This window comes from Hirundo rustica, chromosome 11 (assembly GCF_015227805.2).
Source record: "Hirundo rustica isolate bHirRus1 chromosome 11, bHirRus1.pri.v3, whole genome shotgun sequence".
In the NCBI taxonomy this organism is placed as follows: Eukaryota; Metazoa; Chordata; class Aves; order Passeriformes; family Hirundinidae; genus Hirundo; species Hirundo rustica.
In genome coordinates, this window is record NC_053460.1 from 10,695,265 (window position 1) to 10,719,580 (window position 24,316).

The window sequence follows — 24,316 nt, forward strand, 5'->3', positions numbered from 1 at the left end:
CATGCAATTCATGTACCTGCAGCTAAGATTGTACTCTCTAGCCACGGCTTAAAGAATCATTAGTGAAATTTATTTTTTTGAATCCCTCAAATTATTTCAATGAAACTTTTTTTTTTTTTGTCCCTGGACAACAGATGTGAAAACCTAGAGATAAATGATACAACAGTGTCACCTACAGGCTGGCACAACAGCCAAATAACAACCTCCAATATTGCACCCTCATACCTCTCAAATCCTTCTCCTCCCCTGCTTTCCCCTCCTCCAATATCCCCCATCAATCCCTATTAATACACACCTGGATTTGGGGATTATCCCTATCTCCAAGTAGAAGAAGGGCAAACACCTAAAGTGCTTTCAGGATGGTCTAATATAAAATACTCAGATCTTTCACGCAGTACACTATGCCTTACAATAAACATGCTGTGCAGGCAGCAAGTCATCCGCACTGCTGTGGGTACTTGGACGGCTCCACCTCTCCTGAGCACTCACTCAAATTCACATTAACTGGGTGGTCAAAAATAATTCTGATGAAAATATTTTTCATATCTCAGGAAGAACAAATGCTGACATTATTAAATGAGAAAATAAAAATGAGAAAATGTTGGCTTACCTGAAAACAACCGGCAAAAACTTTAACAGTATTGTCCAAACTTGTAAAAAAAAAAAAAAAAACCACCCTCCAGAATGATTTGGCACTAAATCTAACTCCAGCATATCAGGGGCATAATTAATGGATCCATTCAGCTTACCCTCTTACTGGTAGCTCTTCTCAGAACTCTCATTTTCCAACAGAATACTCTTTTCTCCTAGTGTTACTGCCCTCACAACACTCAATAGACTTTTCTTGGTTTCTCCCACAAACTCTGCATTACTCAAGTAGGTTATAATGAGATTTTCTTCTATTATTATTACATATGCTCTAAGCACTATTCCTATTTGTGGCTGCTATCATTTTCCAAAATAAGACAAATAATATAAAAACAATTCGTGCTCTGTAACAGGTCCCCAAGTTCTGTTTTCATAGAACCTCTTAAGCTTAAGAAATGCCAACTTCCCTTTTTAGTTATATTAAAACATCAGCCTATTTTATAATTTAATAATTCCACAGCAATGATACATACATTAAGCATTGAAAATTAATACAAAATAAAAGGAACAAATAATAGTACCCAAATCAAACTCTTCAAATGCCCCAAAGATGTCATTATTAGTGAAAACAAGCAAGTAAATCAAATCCTATTCTCTGGTTCATCTTATTTTCTCAGAGAAGTTGACACATCTCCAAGCCATTCTTCGACCTCCTTGTGGACTGCACTTGTCTCTCAGCAATCCTGTTAAGATTGCCCAGGAATTCACCCTCTCTCCCAGCACATGATAATCTGCACGTGCTGCCACAACTTTAATGCAAGCACCCTGTAGAGCAATGCAACAGACCGATGCTCTTTTTCACCCACAGTAATCCAGGACAACCATTGGTTTATCACCACCACAGCCTGGACTGCTCAGAGCACTGACAGCACCTTGCTCACTTTCAACATCCATTTAAATTTTGGCTGCTCCAGAAGTGCCAGCAAGGGCACCAATTAGTGTCAGCTGCACAGTTGTTTTATGTGATATACACACCTGCCTACCAGGGCTGGAGAAGCGATGCATTTTACATAGGCCATCAAACACAGATACCCAATGGGGATAATCTTTGGCACCACCTACCTGAACCAGATTTAAACTGCTGACCTGAAAACAAAAGGCTTTGTATTTCCTTGCCAATCCCTGGAGCCATCAAGTTCTATATACGTGGAGAAACTTTAATAACACAAGGCTGACACCCTTTAAGGCTTAAGTCATGAACTTATGTAAGCATCTGCTCACTTACACTCATGGTATGACATGATCAGCACCATTTGGCTGGGTAAACCCTTTAAGTCGCCCTCTGTTACCACCATTGGTAATGTCTTCAGATTATTTAACACACCTCCAAACTAAACATTTAATTCAGCTTTATGACAGGTAAAGCTGTGACAATAATGGTACTAAAGTCATTAAAGTCATATCCCGTTGGGATAAGGCTTCTATTTTTTTACAGAAGAGAGAATTCTGTCTTCAGAACCTTTTAATTTTCAATGTCTAGTTTTAGACAAAGTTTTAGTTCACAGTAAGCTTGCCAGTAGTTTAATGGATGTTACATACCATGACATTAGCATATTTTGCTGAAGGCAAAGGCAAGAATGGATTGATACTGTAGAAGAAACATACCTCAGTGGATAAAGTAAAATAAACCTATGATAATTTTTCACTCACTGGACCACTCACGCCTTATCCCTAGTTTGTAACACCAGGTCTTTATCTAATGTGGGCAGCTACAGAGCCCAGTGAAACACACTGAGCTCTCCCAGCCCTCCTCCTTTCCCCCTGCCTCTGGCAGACACCATTCTCTCCTACAGAAAGGATGACAGCAGATGCTAATGCTGCTTTGTGGTTCAACAGTCTGATGATGTGGCTAACACTTGGTCTCCACAGATTATAAATTTGTCACCTCTGTGATCCAGTCAATCTCCAGTATCCTGTAGCCTGGAAATGCAATAATCTCCATTTCCAGCATTCAGGTCTCCCAATGGTAGTGAACAAATCATTGTCAAACCACTGGAAAAAACAACACTATGTATCTTTCTTGAAATTATGAAAGCTTGCATAAATAAGGAAATTTCACCCATGCTGATTTTAGAAGCCTGCCCAAGTGAAAACAAACATAAAAATCATAAATAACTGAATAATCTCTGACAGAGTGGGAAAATTCTTTATCACATTTTTTGGAAGCTTTAATTTCTCTATAAATAAGGACTAAATTTGTGTAATTTTCCAGTTTTGGAAGTGCCATTGAATTATTCGAAAAACTCATCTAATACGAGAAGAAAAAAATCATGAAATCAAAAAAGAAAAATGTCAACAAAGTTTCATTTGGTAGTTACTCAGGTATAGGATGATGCATCTGTCTATGGATTTTGGAAGTGAACCATTAAAATTAAATTAAAATTATAAAGTAAACAATCCCTACAAAGTGCCTTAATGACAGAGTCTGACACAAACAAAAGCTACACACAGAGACACAGCTGAAGTTCTGCAGCCTTTCTCAGCCTGCCCTATAATGCCATTTGGTTTAGGTTGCTACACCAGGTAACTTTTTTTACACCATATTTCTGTGCATACAGTGACATCACAAGGTAAGAGACAGGAGGTTCTGTAAGAAGCCACAGCTTGTAAACACAGTTTTTCCAAGGGTAAAGGGTCAAGACAGTTTCAAAGGAACAGCTAAACAGCAGCATTTAATCAAGCTGCATTTCCATTGTTCTGAAGAGTACTTGTACCTATTGATCCCAAGCTTGGCTGCTTCAAAGACTCCTTCATACAAGAAACACAGGTGAAAGACAGAGGCAGTAAAACAGGAAGGGTCACAAGGAGCAGAAGAAATCTGGCAATAAGCAACTGGAGAAAAGTCAAAGGTCAATCAAGGCAGCTGATGTCTGAGCATAACTACAGCAGGAGACCTGACAACTTCATCGACGTTGCAGTGTTTTCCCCATTCATTTGAAAGCTGCAAGGTTGGTTTTCAGCCTGACTCAAAGCATCTTCTTGATTAAAATACAGTATTCAGGATTACTCAGCCACAATTTACTTTCTGCGCATTGTCTAAATATATTTACGTTCTGAAAACCTGGTTTAGCTTACATGCTGGTGCTGAACAATTTAATTTTCTTCTTTTAAGGAGTAGTCACACACATACATCTAAAGTACCAATGTCAAAGAATCCAAATGTCATTTTCTCCTTTTCTCCCTGTGATTTTCAAAATGTTGAATCAAAATTTTGGCGTATGCTTGTTGATAACTTACTGAGATCCACTGTCCAGACTGTTATCAAAAAAAACACATTGGAGATCATAGAGCTGTACGTACTGAGATCCTTACTAATACCAGAAACATGGATACAGGATTCCACAACATAAAATAAAATGCTCATTCTCATGCTATACAAAACAACCACAAGTTTTAAACAACGCAAATACTTTCCCCTACTCTCTGATACTTTGATACTTCTGGTTTGTAAAGTCTTGGGAACTGGTGTAGCCTCCTAGTGTAGTATTTTCTGAAGAGTTCCCATTATTTCATAAACTTATCATCTTGCCAGGTCTGTGAGAGTTTAAAAAATAAAAAAATAATTTAAAAAAATCAGTACTTTTCAACCAGCCTTTGAACTGGTATTATCACATTTCATTTGAAAAATAGTATTCATGAGTTCCTGAAAATACACAAAGCCTGTGACAGAAAGGGGAAAAAAAGATCTGATTTTCCCAAAGCCCATGTTAACTTCTTAATGCATCAACATTTCTGCAGCTACAGAGGAAATACGGTCCTTCTTTACATCAACACCACTTTCTCCTAGTGGAGCTAAAAAGAGTAAAATCTATCTCAATTACCTCCTTAATTATGATCTAAAATTCCAAGGTATAAGGAGGTTAGGCATAAGAAGAAAAAATGAACTTTTTCTTCAAAACAGAAAATAAAATACATAAAATCTTCCACTTCATATCATATTTAACATGCACAATATTTTAGGCTTCCACTCTAAGATTCTTAATTTTACTTAATATAGCATTGAAGATTTCCATCCAGAATAGGGCTTCATTTTCTCACTAAGTACTTATAATTTATATCCCTATATAAATATCAACATAAAAATCCAGATTTCATTGTTGAGAGCTAAGACTGCCTCTGCAGTATATGTGTTCATTTTAACCGGGAAAAAAAATATACCTTTATATTGTTATGTCAAAACTGTGAGATCTAAGAAGGAGTTTGACAAAGGCAAAAAATGCTGAGGAATTATAGCTCACATCCGACTTGAAACCTGCAACTAACGCGATTTGTCACAAGTAAGAGGTTCTTTCTTCTGCTGCCATGCAAAAATGCAAGAGTATAATATAAAAATTCTATAAATAGTGACCCAGTCTACAAAATATCATGGGTTATAGATTGAACCCATAAAAAGAGATTTTTGTTGTGTTATTTTAATGACTCAATATTATAAGCTATTGATTTTTACAATATATAATCAATTAACACTTTTCTGCTGTTTTTCTCATGAACCAGACGAATTTTGTGTTTACTTTGGTACAGGATATTTACTGAATATTTTTTCTGTTTTCACTGTGTCAATTTGTCATTAGATGACAATTTAGAGAGAAGTCAGGATTTCAGAATTTGGATAAGTAGCACAACTATGAAAATCCAACAATCATAAATAATTTTATCAAACTGTCCACTTCATTACGTCTTTCTCCAAAACTTTACATTTTCCAGTATCTGGTTGAATATCCCCTAAGAGAAATGTAAAATTTCACTGAGGGAAATAGCAAAATTCACATCAGAGTCTGTGTTATAATAAAACCATTTTGGACTAATACAATTTTTCCATTTGAAAACTTTAGTAATGGTTTAACGAACCATATTTTTTCCTAGCAGTCAATATTTTCAATGCAGTTAAACACTACCCTTTAAATTAATCTCTTGTTGATTTATTGATGACAAATTAGTTTGGTAGTAAACGTATGTCTGTGAAAAATACAACAAAAACCTACTAGCAATTAAGTGCAGTATGTCATGCAAGCATTAAAGGAAGTGCTATTATAACATGATAGGACTTCTATTAGGAGAAATACAATTTTATTTAACTACATCCCAGGTCTCTCAGGCATTTACTGATCAGGAAAAGTGCAACATCCTCTCTTGAAATTCAAGTACTTTTTCATTTTCCCTTGTTTCTTTGTGATATTACAACTTTTCTGGTTCCAGTCAAAAAGTAAAATAAAAAACGTCAATAACATCATCAACAGAGAAAAATATTAAGGCCTTTTTAAAAAATGTATCAGGTGCAGATATTGAACTGTACTTTCTCATCCTTTGTCTCACTTTTCAAATGATAATTTCTTCCACAGTCACCATTAAATCTTGATCTATTCCAGCTCTCTGTATGGGTCATTGATTCTAGATGTAGCATGGTTATTTTTAAATGTTTCCCTTTCGTAGAGAAAAAGAGGGCTGTCTAGAGCCAGATGGGTAACTTCACACTTCATTTATCAAACCCAATGCATTAGACCCCACCCTCTCTTTCCCACTATTGCTGTTAAATTTCCATATAATTTGGTAACAATTTTCATTATCATACAGTGACCCTAAAAAGTCTATCCAGGTTTGCATGGTTAGTCCAGAATTCACAGCTGTTCTCTTCACCCTCTATTTGTTACAGTAGAATCTGAGGTTCCCCTCACTTTATAAGCTGAACAGTGACCTTCTGTAAGCAGAGGTCAAGAAGGGGTCAGTTCAAAGGGCTAGAGCAGCTCCTTAGCAGCTATAACAACCTGTCCATCAGGCACTATCACGCAGCACAAACAAATCTGGGGCTTTGGAAACTCTGGACCATTTCTGTTAACACTCAGAGGACATTCACTGAGTCCTACCTGAAGTATTTTGGATCACTAGCACTCAGAGAACAACTTGAATCCCTGGAAGACCTGCTCAGATACTTAAGATACTGATGACATCTTTGCATCACAAGTCTATGAAATGGTGAGTGCAACACTAAGCACACTGCCACGTGTTTTGGGCTGTGGAGCTGAAATAAAAATCATAAAGAGCTACTTCAGCTCATTAATATGCAGAAACACTGGTACAACTTAAAGCAAATAGTGCAAGAATATGCTTTAACTGAGTAGGTAAATACCAGAACAGTTCATATGACTTTCTCTGGGAAAAGCTAAAATTCTGAAAGTTCAGTCAGTTTTGTGTTACCAGTTCCCAACATGATTGGGGTTTTGTTTCCTTTTTTGTTTGTTTGTTCTGTTTTTCAGGTTGGTTTTTTTTTTTTTTTTTTGGTGTGTTTGGTTTGGTTTTTTGTTTTTTTTTTTCCATTTCAGGTGTTAATGACACAAAACACAAGAACAGAATGACTACATACATAACTCTACAAAGACCAAGTGCAGAGTGAAGTTTTCTGCCAGCTGCCCTCTCTTCATTGACCTAAATTTCTTGAAGTTGTACTGCTCATAATCTGCTCTCTAATGCACAACGTAAGGTAATTAGAGTCATCTGTATTTAACTTCCACAGGAAAAAAATTCTATTATCTAATCTAGCTGATCCCCTGATAGCCTGTTGAAAGTAAAGTACTGTAACCTATTGCCTGCCCTTTGACAAGTGCTAATTATTTCCTGTCCAAGCACATTTTTCTCATGTAATTCCAAAGTACACAATAGACTGATCTCTAAAACATGGGCAGCCCTGCTCGTAGCACGGCGGACGTTTTATAACTTTCAGCACCGTGCTCTCCATGGCTGCCACAGCCAGTGTTTCATTCCAGACACCGAGCTGAGGCTTTGATGGAGCCCAGCGAGGTGTACGGTAACAGCCTCTTTACGCAGATCGTATGGATGAGACTCCCACATAGGTCACTGGGATGGGAAACATCAAATGCAAAGAAAAAGCATTATGGATATCTAATACTCAAAGGACACTTTTCTTTTAGAACTTTCAAGGCACAATGCTCTTGAAACGCTCTTTCAGGTGTTTAGTTTTAAGAAGGCCTGCACTTCATCTGTTTGTGCCTCTCCCACCCCCCAGGAGCTGCAGCTCTGCTGTGTCAGAGGCTGGGCTGTGTCTCCAGCTGCAGCCCTGGCCCCAGCCCCGAGCTCCCTGCGAGCCCACGGTACTTCTAAATTACTCATCACTGCCATGGTTTCTGATGGCCTTGTATATTAGGAAATCATTGTTAGGTGAAATGAACTCTAAAAAGGTATTCCATTCATTAGAAGCTTCCTATTTTGTTTCACAATGAAGATGCACACGTCCCACAGAAAAGCTTTAAGTGATTTCCTCTGTTTCCAGCATAGCTAAAACATTTGCATTATTTGGTAAGCATGGTGATGGAAGGCAAAAAACAAAACTAACAACCCCCACCCCCAAAAAAATCCCAAACCAAAAAATCCAACCAATAGAAAAAAAAAAATTTAAAAAACCCAACAACTCCCCCATTAAAATGACTTAAATTGTTCAAGAGAAACATAAATCCCACATGATAATATGGAAAATATTTTAGAGCCAGCTTACTCTGAAATCTTAAAGGAGTAGCATACAAACAAACATTTCATACTCACTGGAACACAAACTTACAAAACCCAACCTGTAATTAGCAAAGTAAATATGTATAATTATGTTCAATTTTTATCTCATGTTTCTAAAATGTTTCATTTACTGTAATTATTTGGAGCAGAAAAGATAACCAACTGTCAGACCCAAAATCTATAGATAACATTTTAACAGCAATCTCAGTCTTCAGAAACTATGCTGGCAAAATGCAAGAGATCTCCATTTTAATTAGTGCAGGTAAAACAATCAAGCAAGTTAAATGCTAAATTTGAATAACAAATCTGTTAAAAATACTTTTGACTAAAAACTGTATTTAATTGGGAGTAAGGAACATCCGGTTTTAAACAAAAGCTGTATATTTGGCAGAAAAATTTCATAGCCTGCTGATGTTTTATGTAAATATCAAACAAGAAAATAATAAGAGATTACAAAATTAGTGTAAACCTTTATCTTCTGGACACAGGTATGAAAAAAGGTGACATCAACTCATTCAGCAGCCTAAGAGAAGGACAAGGTGGAACACGGTGGAAATCCTCTTTCATCCACCTGTTTCTGAACGAACCCGAAGTATGGTGTACTGGTGCTTCTGAAATGCATTCAGCTGACAACATTCCAGTAACACAAACCTTTCCAGATACAAACATGAACAATTTTTAAACACTGCTAACAGCATCTCCTGCTCTATGGCGGCGAGCTCTCTTTAAGGGCTGGGGCGCAGTAGAACAGTCCCACGGGATGAACTCCAGCAGCACACACACGACTGCCCATCTCACCCAACAGCACCCAGGCAACCCCAGCAGGACGCCCCAGGGAAACGGGAGGAGCACGAGGGAAGCAGCCAAGAAGCGCAGTTTTAGTGGCCTGTACTGTGAGTAAGGGAGCAGTCCACCCCACAGGAACATGGACTATTCCATTCAAGGTATTTGAACAGTGAAAATTTAGTCACTTTTCCCCACTCCAGGGGATTTATAGGAGTATTTCTCACCTTTCTGTCCATTCTTTACGCAGTTTTTGTCTCTCCTTAAGAAGGAGCAGGAAGCAGCTGATGGTCTCATTCCTTTGTTCCTCAATTTGTTGCTCTTTTCTAACTTCAGAGAGGACCAGACTTGTCTTAAAGGGAGGAAACACATAAAAATTATAATCTAGAAATAGGAAACAATGTGTAAAATTAATAAAAAGCCCATAAGCAAATAAGGACAGTAAATCAATAGCTTTTTTATTACAGTTCCACTGCTGACAAATCAATACAGTAAATGATGGTTAGAAATGGCCACCATATATTTGGTATTTAATCAATATACATGGCATATAAGGTAAACCTTAAAATCTCATTGCCTTAAGTATCACGCTAAGACATTGTGCATTCTAGCCCACATTTTCTTGAGGCATAATTATTTTCTAAATATTATCTTGTATCAAATAATATCAGAAGTATTTTCCTCGATGTAGCATTTGTTTGGGGGATTTCACCCTCCCCTCTGCTCCCTGGTAAAGCTATTGAAGAAAATACCAGTTTGTATTGTATCTGCTGAATGGAATTTCTGCTGATGTCCACATGTTCTCTTTACCATTGAATACTTCAAATAAACAAGTAATAAAGTTTTTTCACATATGGAATAAATTAAAAACTGCTCAAAAATATACATATACACATGCAATGGATTTAAATAATCTGTGAAGCAGGATGACACTCTCTGCAGATCAAATGTTACTGGCCTTCCTGTGGATGTTCTTAGCACCCTTCATCATCCCACCAAGCTAACTGCAGCTCCCTCACTCCATATTTGCTTACTGAATCCTGCACCGTTTTCTCTTCTTTCCCTGCACTTCCCCATGTCTGCCAAGCTGGGAAGGAAATGGCTGATGCTCAGCTGCCAACCAGTCCTATATCCACCAGTGCCCATACCTCCTCGATGTGCAGCAGTGTCTCCATGGCAGAGACTGAGAGTCTTTTCCTTAAGTGAAGATATTATATTGCCCTTTTCACCTCAACCAGCCTCCAATATACATGCAATTATTTTTGATATCCTAACCTTCAGCCACACGTTCTGCGAACATATCATAGCATCTAAATGCTTTTGTGAAGGGTGACAAAACAGACAGAATTATTGCACAGATCTGTTTTCTCTTCACAGAAAAGGAGGCAAAAAAAAGTTTCTAGCCTGGGAAGTGGTGCATGTGAGTTTGAAAGCACAACCAAACATAACGAAGAGCTTCAATTCCTATTCCTAGCATAACCTCCCTTATTGGAACAACACGGAAAAGCACGTGGCATATTGCCTCCTCAATATCACATACACATTACATTCTGTCCTGCCCAACTAAAATTCCTCTGGGAATTCTGTGAGAGAAATTATTAAATTACTGTTATTATCTTCAGTTTGTGAAAACAGAGAGATCTATCCTCATTCTGATAGGGTGTGTTTATTTCCACAAGAAACAATAACATGCAGATTATACACTTTGTAAGATATGTAAAGTAGGAGTAGCATTGTTACTGCAATGGTCATTCCAAGAGAGAAGCATGACAGGGTTCTCAGAGACAAAATATAACTTTATTGCACCAACATCACATGCAAAGAACAGAAAGCATCTTTCTCTCCACCTCCCAGCTCTATCATTTGGCCTACCAAAAGGCATTAGCCTATCATAAGGGACTTAAACATCAAAAAGAACATTTTCTTGTAAAAACCCCAAATGTTCAAAACTCTGTCTATACAGATCACATTCTTGACCCTGCTTTGACATTACAAAGCAAACAAAAAGCCAGAGAGCGTTTTCAGATAAGGATTCCCTGACATGGGTTTCCCTTGCACTGACCTACAACATCTTTTCCACAAGCTCTAATATCCGCCAACTTCAACAATCCCGACCTTAGAGCCTCACTTCCAGCAGCTGCACAGTTTAAGGCAGGATTTGATAGAGGACTTCAGCAAGTGAAACACACTCACATGAGCTGGTGTACATTCTTTAATGCTGAAAATTAACACTCCTTGTCATTCACAACAAACACACCTACTAAGGCTTTAACTTTTGTATTTATCACGTACAAGCCTTGACAGGGAACTACAGCCAGAGTTTACCTCTGTATTACAGGATGATCAGACTGTAGCCATACAGCTAGGTCACAGTCCACCAAGACATCCCTTTCAGAATGTTTGGATGTACATTTTATTCACAGAGGGACAGAAAAATCCACAGGTGATGGTGAGATGTCTGCTTCTCAGGAAAGTCCCAAGTTTAATGATGCCATGCCTCACAAAGCCGAAAGTACAGTTATTTGCTGCAACAAACATCAAGATCCCCTAAATAAATGATTTAGAAAGTGCAGAACATGGGGAACTGGGAGTTCCTAAAGAATTTTCAGTTACAATCTGATGAAAAGATGATGTTAATAGAGTATTATCAGTCAGAGATGGGTGATCACTACTCCAAGTACTAATAATCACACTGTATGTGATATGGCATGAATGTTCTTGACCAGGTCAAATTGCAAGTTTGGTCCTGACTTTCACCAAGTAAAGTCCCCTCCATCTATGGAAACATCGTCATTTCAGAAACTGAAAATAATTTATTTTTTACGGAGAGAACAATTATACTGCTCCAGCCTTCTGTTAATACCTCTCATTTATGTGGTGATGTACATGGCTCAAGTCAAACGCGTAGTTTGACACTGACATCATAAACGCTTCTTTATTGAGCCCTGTGAGTACAGTCCCAGCTACCTGGAGGGTGAAATAGTATTATTAAGCAACATACAACCACAATACATAGCAATTTAACTGATCTACTTGTTTTCTTAGAGTGCTGAAAGGGCAATAAGGTCACCTGGAATGCCAGTGCAGGGCCTGATGTGTAGCTTTTATGGAGGCATTTCTTAATAACTTGCTATTCTTATAATCACAATAAAAATCTTGAACTGTAACAAAGCAGCGTTCTGGCTAAAATAATATTATAAAGCATGTTCCTTTGAAAGTTGTTTTTTCCATGTAACTTGTTTTGGGATTTATTTTTAACAAGGGGATTCAATATATACCTTGACTGATAAAGGTCAAGGGTTCAAGAAACTCGGTCAAAGATGTTATCAGCTGGGAAAGCCATTTCCTCACATCAACACTGATAAAAATCCATCAGAAACCCGTCTGATACCACCCCTGCTCTAAAGAGCAGGAATGACCTTCTTTTGAACATCACTATAGCTGCACATCCCATCAAAGAAAATCTGATCTTGTGTCTCAATTCTTTTAATGACAGATAATTGCCTGCAGAGGCCCCCTTTGCCCAATGTTGAGTGAAGCCTTCACAGTTCTGGACTGGACTCGGCACTGACTCAGTTTTCCAGCACATTTGGGACTGCCGGACAGTAGAATAAATAAACAATGCAACCAGCCCTACAGCCTGTCTTATCTCATCCTTGTGTTCACAGAGATTCTTGAGGGTGGCAATGTTTACAAACTGGCGAAACTTTCTTTCTTCTGCTTCCTGAGCTGGCAAAAACATATCCTGGACAACCTAAGCAACGAGATTACACAAATCGCTTATCACTTGTGGGAAGCAGCTCCCTGTCTCATTGGCCAGCATATCTCTTTAATAAGCAGTACTGCTAGTATTTTCAATAAATCTTCCCCAATTCTCCTTACAGATCTACCACTGTATTTAGGGCTTTCCCTGTAAAACCCAAATGGCACAAAGTCTTAAAAACAAACACATGACTCACCTCTCAAAAAGCCCAAAGCTAAGTACATACAGACACGTATATATGTATATGTGCGTACACACGTATCAGGAGCAAATGCAGCCTTCTATGTTAAACACAGTATTTAGGAAACTGCACTCTTTGCCTTCCTCCTGGTCCAGCAGCAGAAATAAATTTAGGCATATCAGGCAAGAGCCATCAGAGCATCTTTTCTCATTATGTAAGAAAGGAAGGTTCTAAGATTAGATTTCAAGAGACTAACACCCTATATTTCTCTCATTATCACCAACAAAATATAACAGTGACACACGACTGAATAGAAACTGTTATAACCAAGTCTTGCTATTCACCCAGCATATACACACAAAATTAGATACCTAACAAAGCTAATCTAGGCATTGTAACAGGATTACAGTAATATTTTTTCCTTAGACATGCAGCAGAAGAAACTCTGTTTTAACATCCATAGGCCACTACCCTGCTGAACTGCATGTCCTGAGTGAATATCACAACATGCCTACAAACAAGCAAGGCAAAACCAACATCGGAACACTCCAAACCCCACACTGGTACATTTTCAATCTTATAAAGCTAGATTTTTTTTCCTTCCTTCAATTCAGACCTCATGAGGAGCCAGACATAAGGTTAGAAACACTGTATAACTGGAGACATGAAGCTTAGTGTTCTGTCAAACAAATTAGCCTTCAGTCTGAACTAAAGTGGCACTTGGGACAGTTTGCCTCTTGGTCCTACTTTATTGGGTCAACAAATCAGATTTTTCACTCTAAGTTAAGATTTAATTTACCCACCACCAGTTTAAATAGGATAAACTTCTGAATCTTTACCAACCAATTCTACTTTAACATAGCAGTCATCTCTAAAAAAAAAATCAATAACTAATACAGAAAGGAAAAACAAAGAGTAAAATTGGTAAGCAGGGCTAAAATGTTATTGTGCATTTTCCCTGTTATTTTTGTCATTTTATTTGCATTGAAAGAAGTATCCTGATAAAACTCTATGAAACTAGAACATGGTCCCTTTTAGAAGGGAGGGAAAAAGAACCTGAAATCTATTAAGCCATGTTAATTTAACATGTTGTAACTCCTCCATGATAAAAATAGCAAGTAATTGATTACAAAACCCTGCTCATTTCTTCTTTACTTTTAAAATTTCTACTTAAAATACCAGCAAATGCACCCATTTTCATTGATACGATGGAAACAGCCAGTATGGTTTAAGTTATCACCTGGTAATTTGGGCACATTAAACCCAATTCTCTGCCTTTTGTTTATTAATCCACTATGCCAGATATCACAGTTTCACTCAGCGACCCTCATGTTCTGGATGATATTGAAAAATGAGTCATGTTTGTCAAAGAAAGTTAAAAAAAAAAAAAAGAAAAAGGTAGAGAGGAAAAAAGTGTTGTTTATAGAAGCCAGCTGCTCTGGCTTCGGCGCCAGCAGCTCTTCATCCTGCTATTTTACGCTCGCAACCCCCACTGCCCCCACTGGCACAGGTACAACTAAATGTTGACTTCAATGCTTCAGAGAGCACTCAACTGATTCTGTACATGATTAATTGCCAAAGACATGGCTGACCATATGGAACAGAGAAAGCATCAAGTAATTCATACTTCTGTATATGATCATTTGGCCCCTGTTGTTTTAATGTACAGGAAAGAGCTAGTATAGCACAGACCTGGTGTCTTGCCCTTGACAGCCCATTAAGAAATCTCAAAGCACCTAGTTGAAGTTATGCTGTTGGCTTTTCAATAGCAGCCTAATAAAACAGAAGCAAAGCTTTCCAACTAGTCTTAAATCTTTCACATACAGTACATTAACCACTGCTGCTAAAACAACTGGTTTCTTATGATAGGAAATGGGATTTGATTTCTAGCCTCTGCATACTTACTGAAAGCCTTTTTCTGACCTTTGGAGGGTTTACAAAATCATTGTTCGTTTTTCCTGCCATTTTCCCGGTTTCTTGCCATGGTGATCCTAATAGATTTGTTTAAGGTTCAGTACGTTCTACTCTTACTAGCTGTTATATGCAAACTGTGCAATGGAGGTAGGCTCATGGGAACTGAAAGGAAAGAAATTATTATTAACTATTTTCTTTCTGAGATTCAGAGAAGTCACTGCAACATCTAAAATGTAATTTATTTTTAAGGAGCCTATAAAACAAAACAAAAAATTCCTCAAAAGAAGCAGCATACTAGCATGTGCTTTCTTTTATCAGACTGGAGACAAATCATCGAATTTCATATGAGAAGGAAGGACAATTTATTTTAAAGCTGAAGTATTCTTAAGGATTTCTGACACAGACCTCAAGAAGAGAAAAAGGTGCAGACCTGGAATATATGTCAGTATCATTAACTGTTTTATATTAGTTTTATCTACAGTTAACATCTTTTCAGTCATACGCAGTCAAAGAAAAAACATTTAAATAATGTTTCCCTGTCAAAGCTCTTAAGATGACAGTGCTAAAAAGTTAATCCCCAACCTCACAGATCTTCTGGCAGTTTTGACATACGTTGGCAAGGATGCATTTGCTGGCACCTTCCAAAAGAAAATATTTACACAGAGTTTTCTTGACTGAGGATTTTCTAGTGGAGTAAATGATCTTCATGGTCTGAAGGGCCTTATTTGGGAAACTCTAATCATTGGACATTTTTCAGTGGTGCTTTCCCAGGCTGAGAATTCAGATAAAAGTAATAATACTACAACAAAACACATGAATAATCTCCAAGCCAACATAAAACTCCCTAACTGTTCTGGTTATTGACTGAGAACTTTCAACATAAAATCAGGGGGTTTAAGACACACATTGTGTCTGTTTTTAAATAAAATATAAAGAATAAGAATTTTATTAAAGAAGTGTCATTTCTGTAGCATAAAAGGAATGGAAACTCAAGTTGCTGGTGTGAAACTATTGCCACAAAGATTATACATTCTCCCCTAATATTATATTCAATGGTGTACATCAAAACTAAACATGTACATAACTCAATTATAGAGCAGAATGCTTAAAGTCAGACATATGCTTAAGCTCTATATACAAGTCTACAGGCATTAAAATGTAGGCAGCCCTGCCTTGCTTTGAGGTATTCACTGCTGACAACAAAGGATGAATACCTGACTTGATAGATGAGTAGTTTGACCTAGAAAAACCTACAGCGAGTAGATCACTTCGACATTTCCAAAGAAACTGTAGGTCTTGTCTGCACTAGAAAGTTGTTCCATTTATCTATACCTGTGGAGCTAAAGCAGTACATTTTCTAGTTATATGAGTTTAAAAGGCATAAATTAAACCAGGTTGAGCTTATTTGGAAATAAGCATTACCTTTATGCCTATAGAATAATATTTATACCGGGGTCTTGAACCATATATTTAGGAAAAAGGAATCCAAACAGAAGTAATGCCCAAGTAATTTTTGGTTACTCTGGCATGCCACAACTGAATAAGTTTCCAATTGAGAAAAATAATTCTTTTTACTGAATGATTTAAGCAGTAATGACGAGTCTCTGTAAGATTTTCAATATGTAGTTACAAACTAAAAAAATGTAAAAAGATCAACACTTTCAAAGTATTTTTCTGCACTAATCGGTTGGGCAAAGCTCTAAAGGTGAAGTATAACCCATCTCATCATGAAAGAGCAACCAAACCACTTAAGATATTTGGAATAAGAGTGTCTTAGCATCTTCAGATGTATGGGTGACTGAAAGGTTACCCTTCAGCCACATTCTCCCAGAGCACGGCCCCTCCACCTCTGAATCATCAATAGCACAAAAACAGAGGCAGGCCTAGCATGCATAGTGGATTATATGAAGTGTAAAACATTGTGGGGAAAAAGCTTTTGAAAGAAGTCAGGAAAAAGAAATCACGCTTGCAAGAAGATCCAGCTGACAGGCCAGTCCCTAACAAGTGAATATGTTTGAAAACATTGTGAATGCAAGAAAAGAACACGCCTTTTGTTTCCAAACCTACAGTGTGTCTTTACCCCAACTGCTGCCTGCATGGCTGAACATATGTTTTCTGAACAAGAACTGAAGCAGAAAGTGTTCTTTGTTATAATTCACTCCTTTGTATACACCTCCCTTTTTCCACTTTGGTCACATGCAAACAGTAGTTACTCTGAACACTTAAGTTCTGAAGGAGTGCACAGCAGTGCATGCTTCAGTGATTATCTACTGTTGCTGAAATCAGTTAAGCTAAGATGCACTACAAGACTCACTTGGCTAATCTGCACTCTGGACAGCTTAGATTTTGCAGTGCTGAATCACGCTCAGTACAACCTGCACACGCTCACTCAGTCTGCAGTCTGAATTTTCATCAACAATTATGTGCAGTTCTAATAAGCACTGAAGAATTACACAACAAATGATTTTAAGCATTCAAAAGAACTCAAAAGAGTACCCTGTAATTTTCTTAGCATCTCAAAATTAACATCATCAACTATTATGAAGAATTTAGGATGGAGGAGAAAGGAGAAGAAAAAATTGTGGGCTTCAAAGCCAGAAGTAGGTAATACTATCTCACAGACACTGAAATGAACTGTAGTTCAAATTAAATACTCATACAATTTCACTGATCCTAATGAAATAATTTGAGACATGAGGCAGTGCTTTGACTCATCCTAATTTATACTGAAGCCCTAATACCCTAAAAGCTACACACAAGTTTTTCTTAAAATATTTATAGATGCAAACTTGTACCAAAATCTCCAAACTAAATCACTGCTCTTTGTAGCACTCAAAATGCAAAATGGAATCTCTAAAGGTAACAGTAATAGTCATCAAAAAAAAAATTGTAAACACCCACAAGCTACAAAGAAAAATGGAAAACAGTGAATGCAAGATTCTGAATTCATGATTACATTTTTATTTTTTACTATTTTTTAGTGTTTAATTACATGTCACATTACTGATTTTCTTGAACAGCACATCTCAGTATCTATTTAGTATGGAAAAACCTAGAATATCAGCATTTTCCTCCTATGACTGAAGCCATTGCCTGTTGCCATCAAGCTACTTACTTGCCTTAGTCACACCACCTTTTAACACACTGTCTACTAAAATATAGTTGTGCAGAAATTTAAAATGTATTTCCAGTGTCATTAGTTTTATTGAAATAATTTAAATCAGAAATCCAAGTTACAGAATGGGTTAAACACTGGAGAATGAAGAAGCTGCAAGCCCCAATCAAATGAAACAGCAAGCCACATGTCCAGAAGTGCCTGTGGGCATGCTTTGTCTAAGACACATGCCATAGCAGAATAGCAATTTAGTACATATGCAAGATAACCACATACAGCTGAATCATATCTTCAAATGACATAAGGGGTTCAATGCCTTTATCATCCTCACAGCACTAAAGGCACCAGGTTGTGAGAACAGGATTCTCACCAGGTTTTTTTCAAAAATGAAGTTTTGTCACACTTGGATCAAGTAACAACTTCATTACCCCCAGTGACACCACGGCACACCGTTGTGAAGCTTTAAAATTCATAATCATTTAAGCGCAGTAGTGATACCAGCTGTCACGGCAAAACAGACAGAGAGGGAATTGAGAGCACACTGCTTGGAAGAATATAGGAAATAAAACCAAAACAGAGCCTGCTACACTACGTGTATTTAAGGTGTGGGGAATGTGGCACTGTCAAGCAGCAAGAACACCACCAGACATTGCCACTAGTTGATGACCACAGCATTAGGAAATACACTTTTTTTGGAAGCTAGATCCTTGTTCCTCAATGGGAAACTAGGCTGTCTGATTTCAGTGCCTTATTCTCCTCCAGTTTTGTTACAGTACATAACTGTATTTTACATCAAACCATGAGCTAGGTACTTCATATACGGGCCACAAACAGGCTGATGAGGCGCAGTGTAAAATGTACAACAAAATGCAATGTACTAGTAAATTTTAAAAATAGGGGGTCTGACAAAGGAGAACAAACAGAAAAACCTACTGATTTAACTTACTTCAAACAGTTGCCCAAAATATGTACTATCACTAGTTTGGATTCAGTACTTACATTAAATATGGATTCCTTCTGAAAGAGCAAGGCAAGTACTTACTCTTAATTCTCTTGCTTTCAGAGCATGGTCAGGAATAAAATTTTGCACATGTCATTCTGACTTATTACAGCATAAAATTATATAAACCTGTAATACATATATACTACTTATATATGGACACTAATTTTCTATTACAAGTTATAAAGGTAACAAATGTTACAAGAAAAGATAATTGCAAAATTACAACATTGAACTATAGTTAACCTCTGATCAAACTTTACATCCTGTAGGCTCAAAAGAAAACTACACATTTTCCAGAATAAAAAAAAAAATTAAAAAAATCACAAACCATAGCTCGTCCTAAACTAAAGAATATTAACACTCTGTCTAATCTTATACATGTAAACTCATGTTTGCTGTCTTGTATACACACCAGTACACCACACAGTTATGTTTCATCACATTCCAATTCCAGGGCAGCATCACAGATCTGGAGCATTAACCCAAGGAACACTTGGGCACATCTCCACCCCTTCTGAGGACACATCAATTCCCACCGAGGTCCTCATCCTCTTTACTCAGTTGCCATCTTCCATTCTGCCAGGAACTCTGTAACATATCACTATTTGTATTCTTCTGAATGCAATGTATTTGTAAAACCTACATTTTAAAAGGCTGTTAATGCAAACTGTAGGCAGATATTGATTAGTCTGATCGAGCTGTTCCTCCAGTAAAACACCATGCTACAACACTGAAGAAGATTGAATGTCCAACAATTCGAAATTTTCACTATATTAAAAAAATATAATTTTCATTAATATGACTATTCAATTACAGAAAATAAACTTTAATCATCTGATTCATGTGTCAAACAAAAAAAAAAAAACATAAAAAAACCAACAAAAAAAAAAAAAAAAAAACCTCAAAACAAGACTGCTCACCAGATCAAACATACACAAACATATGCACATTCATTTCTCTCTGAAACAAAAATCACATGCTGCAGATTCTGGCAACTCAACAGAGATGACATTTGCATGATGTGCTCACAAATTTTGACAATATAATTTGGAAAACAGAAAACAATGTTACAGCTCAGACACCCTGTAACAGTGCATTTGTTACCCTGCCCCATGACACCCAGCTCCTGCCTCACCACCACTCACCGATGCTTCCGTCTACAGCCACGTGAAACAAGATATGGGTTCTCAAGTTCAGCTGCCAAGTCCAACTTAAGAGAGAGGTCAGAGGTGGCTGACTAATCACCTCTGCGCTCTTCCAGAAGGAATCGTTAACCCACTGGTAAAAAAGCAATGTCAAGGATGCATTAACGCAAACTGGATGAGCATCCTTAACAGACACGTCCTGAGTACATGTCACAGACGAGATGTTTCTCCAGTAGCCCAAAAAAGCTTTTGTATCTCCTGGGCTGCTGCAGAAATGAAAAATAGCAGTTTGTGGAGAAGGGTTTGACCTGTGTTCTCTCATAAAAAAATGAATACTGTTAAAGATACATCATGAGAAGCTGTGCCAGAGCTCTAGGAATCTCCATGTACTGTTACTGTCTACCTGCTTCCCCTTCTGCTTTTCCATGATGCTACAGGGCAAATCACACTTCACAGCATTCAGAGCCCACACAGAAGAGGTACAGCCTAGGCCAACAATCACTCAAACTATTAATGTGGTTTATGAAAATATTTCTCTTCTTAAAGAGGAAAACATGTAATTTGATAATCTCTCCTCAGCATTTGAATGCTGGAATTGGTGTTCTTTATTTTTTTTCTACTTTCAAATTTTTATTTAGAATGTCATTATAACATCTTTTTATGTGTACCAAATCAATCTCCAGGGATAACTACATTCCTCTAGGAAAACACAACCTAAAACATTTTCATTAGGATATGGACTGCCTTTAAACAATATTTGACTATTTTTTCCCATTCTGTAAAAGCTCTGTCAAGACTACATGCTGAAAAACTCATATTTACTATTGTCTTAAATGCTATACAATTTTTTTTCCCCAGAAAAAAAAAATCTTAAATATTTATTAGCAAAACTCCTTAAATATCAAACTACCACTATATTCTTGAATACTAAATAATCTTTTAAGGTTGGCAGATTTCATCCTGTTTACAACTAGTCAAATCAATTATTGACATATTGAAGAGATCACTAGATATAGTAAGTTGCTCTTACTAGAGATGCAGTGTAAGAAAATTAAAACCCATGACAAAATGTCTCTGCCCAAAGCCCAAGAGCATAGCAGTTACTAGGAGAAAAAGAAGTATTTTGAGAAGCATTTGTGAAACCTTGTCACCACATTTCCATTTAAAATAGAGCAACCAAATACTATGAACTTAAGTTCATCGTGAAGTTTTTATCCTGGGAAAAAAGTGAGCTCTCTCTTCCAAATGGCTCCAATTTTGACACTATGCAGCACTTAAAAGCATGACTAACTTTTTTGAAGTTATTTTGGCCTACAAAACAAACTGGAAGTGCCAGCCAAAAATTACCATCAGCACTGGGTTTGAAATCATCTGAAATCTTGGGACTCAGGGCAAATTCTAGATAATCAAAACAACCTGTACTATTTCAATAGATTATCTTTCTTCGTACATCAGTGACAGGCAGAAAAAGGATTTCAAACTCCTGAAACCATTTCAAAAGGCTACGCTTTGTTAATTTTTAACTGATTAAAAGCACTGAGAATACTATTTTAATTTGACATTTTTAGAAAGACCTAATTTTAAACCTATTCATCAACACAGAAACAGTAGCTGGCAAATTGTTATGTAAACAGATTTGGGGTGGAAAAGAACAGTTCTAGCTTTGTTTACTACTTTTTAGGCTATGAGGAACAGAAGGAGAAAAAGCGTCTTCATTTTGTATTATTTGAGGTGAATCCATTAGCTCTGTTTAAAAAAAAAAAAAGAAAAAAAGAAAAAAGTATCACAGGTCAAAAGAACAAAATGACACACAAAAATCCATTGCCAAACTGGCTGTCGGTTGGATGCACAGTAATGCTAAACAACTATGGTATGGAGACAAAATATGCTTTCTTTAAGACACTTTTACAATAAGTCATTTAAGCCTTGTGAACAGCCTTGCCTTGCACCCACCTCTCACACATTAATGAAAACAAAGGGGGCCCATTTACATTGTAACCCCGCAGTGGGGTTAAGCATGTGACCTTAAAGTATGGTGCTCTTGTGCTCAGTGGAAAGGTTCTTGACAATATAAACAAGAATTACTGCTGTTAGAGAAAGGGAAGACAATTAAAAACAATCTAGGATGCATGTTGTACAGCTGTTCAAGTTACAGCTCTGTCTGACCCTAAAGATGCTACGGGTTTCACTTGGGAAACTTAGGCCATTTTAGTTTTATTAAAGTAATCCTTCAACAAAAACTGAATTTGTACGACAAACATGAGGTTTTATATGAGTAACGCAATGAAAATTATGTATTACTGGCAAAACATGCCATCTCTGCAGTTAAAAAGACATTGTGGTCTGCACATCTCTCTCCAATACTTCAGCTTGCCAAGAGCTGAGCAAAAAGGAAACTTCTGTAATGAATGCTAAGAGAACCTGTTGAGAAAAAAAACACTCTTCTTGAAACAAATGAGACTTTGACAGGTCAAATCAAAATCAAATCTGTTTGACAGACCTTTGTAGCCAGGCGAAAAAAACCACAGTGATTTCAGCAAAACTCTGCAGGCGCAGTGGCCCAAAATAGATCAAATTGCAGGACCAAACAGCCACAATATTTTTTTTAAGCTTAATTTTGGATACCATTGATTCCAAATGCAATAACGACAGACTGCAATTATGGTCGGTAGTTTCTTTAAACATGCCTACAAATTTTCTAATAACCAAGAAAATACTTAAATTTTAAAGAGAAAATGACAGAACAACCTTTTTTTTTCCCATCAGCCACTAAAACTAATTGTTCTAATATTGTCCTTAAAAAATAGGGTTAGAGAAGAAAAACTTCTGAGAAAATAACAAAGATCTTGGCTAAGTTTCATAAAACCACAATTTTCCTGCCTGTTTGATCTTTGTACAGTCAGCATAAGCCACTGAAACTCCTCCACAAATGAAAGGCATTCATGGGAAGCCATCAGAAAGCATTGCTTGTCCTCTGGGACCCAGGACAATAAAAGAAAAGTTTGTGTCTGCCACGTGGGCCTACAACTCAGCTTAAATGAACAAACCATTGCAATATCCTTCAGCTTTGTGAAAACGATACTTCCTACTTTTTTTGGAAGAAAGGAAGTCATATATAAACAGAACAAAGGGAAGAGGCAACACAAGTAGAGCCTCTCATAATAAATATTACAGTGAAAGTTTTGCTCATCAAACCAAGATTAAAAACATATTTTAATCTCCCAAGTTTTATGCCTTTGATGTATGTTCAAGAGGAAAGCTTATATATTTTGTAAGATTTACAACATTTCTAGTGGGAATAGCTTCGTATTTCTTTTTTTCCCCTCTTTCTGAAATTGAGAATGTATGGGGCTGTTTCTATCCCTTAATGCTGTGTCATATCAAACACTTCTGTAGAGAACAGAAGTTGGGATGTCCTTTGGACATTTTCCCCCCACAAACAGGCTAGTGTTCTACTGAACAAAGCACTGCAAAGTCATTATAATGCTGTAATGGTAGCCTATGCAACTATGAAGTACTTCTTAAAATGCCAGCTTTCCTGGACCACAGGAAAAGTTCCAACATTTGCACTAAACTCCATAGTATAGAGAACCACTAAATTGCATTTCCTTGTGGTGCCAAAATTAGGAGAAGGTTATGCAGCCTCAATAGAAAGAGTAGTAATTTATTATCTGTAATTTCATCACTACATGCCCACAACAGCCTGATAGGACACATCAAGCATTAATTTTCAGAATGGCAAGACACGAAGCATAAACCTTATACATCAGGGGCTCCCTTTGTAACATCTTCTGTTGAGCTTTGCACGATTTTCTAGACCTCCCATACAACCTTTCAGGGCAGTTTTTCGTGTTCCTTCCTGACATAGTACTCATTGCTGTGACAAAAGGACCTGTCCTTAAAAATCATATTTTCTTGCTGCAACACAGTCAAATAGCTGCTAATTTCCACAGCCTCAGGGTAAAGGCAAAGCCAAATACATTAATGATCCCCTCTGATGGTATGAGGCAAAACAGGTGAAAGTTTCAGTGTAGGTAACAATGAAAGAGTGGGTAAGCATGCTCTCCCTGATCTTGCTACGCTCCTGGTTTTGGCTTTGGTTTTATCCATCAACCATTACCTTTAGGGGATACCATCAGAAATCTCACGTATAGTTTCACAAACACAAAGTCACAAAAGTGAAACTTGCCAGAATTGCCATTTTAAACAACTATTACAGTGAAGATAACTGTACTGTATATTGGTA

The 24,316-nt window shown here is 37.2% G+C and overlaps 1 protein-coding gene across 7 annotated transcripts in view; it reads right to left on the minus strand.

Annotated features, from left to right (window-relative positions):
• Positions 1-24,316, minus strand: part of FTO (FTO alpha-ketoglutarate dependent dioxygenase) — a 322,975-nt gene that overhangs the window by 215,295 nt on the left and 83,364 nt on the right. For 3 of the 7 annotated variants that reach the window (XR_009208215.1, XR_009208214.1, XM_040075506.1), the window contains exon 8: positions 9,177-9,301. Coding sequence is in view for 5 of the 7 variants with exons in the window: in XM_040075506.1 (XP_039931440.1) it covers positions 9,177-9,301 (125 nt within the window). In the remaining 2 variants the exon portion in view is untranslated. Of the gene's footprint in view, positions 1-4,073; positions 4,183-7,364; positions 7,498-8,433; positions 9,058-9,176; positions 9,302-24,316 lie in introns of those variants that run through there. The other 4 variants (XM_040075508.2, XM_040075507.1, XM_040075505.2 and 1 more) reach the window with 4 other exon arrangements.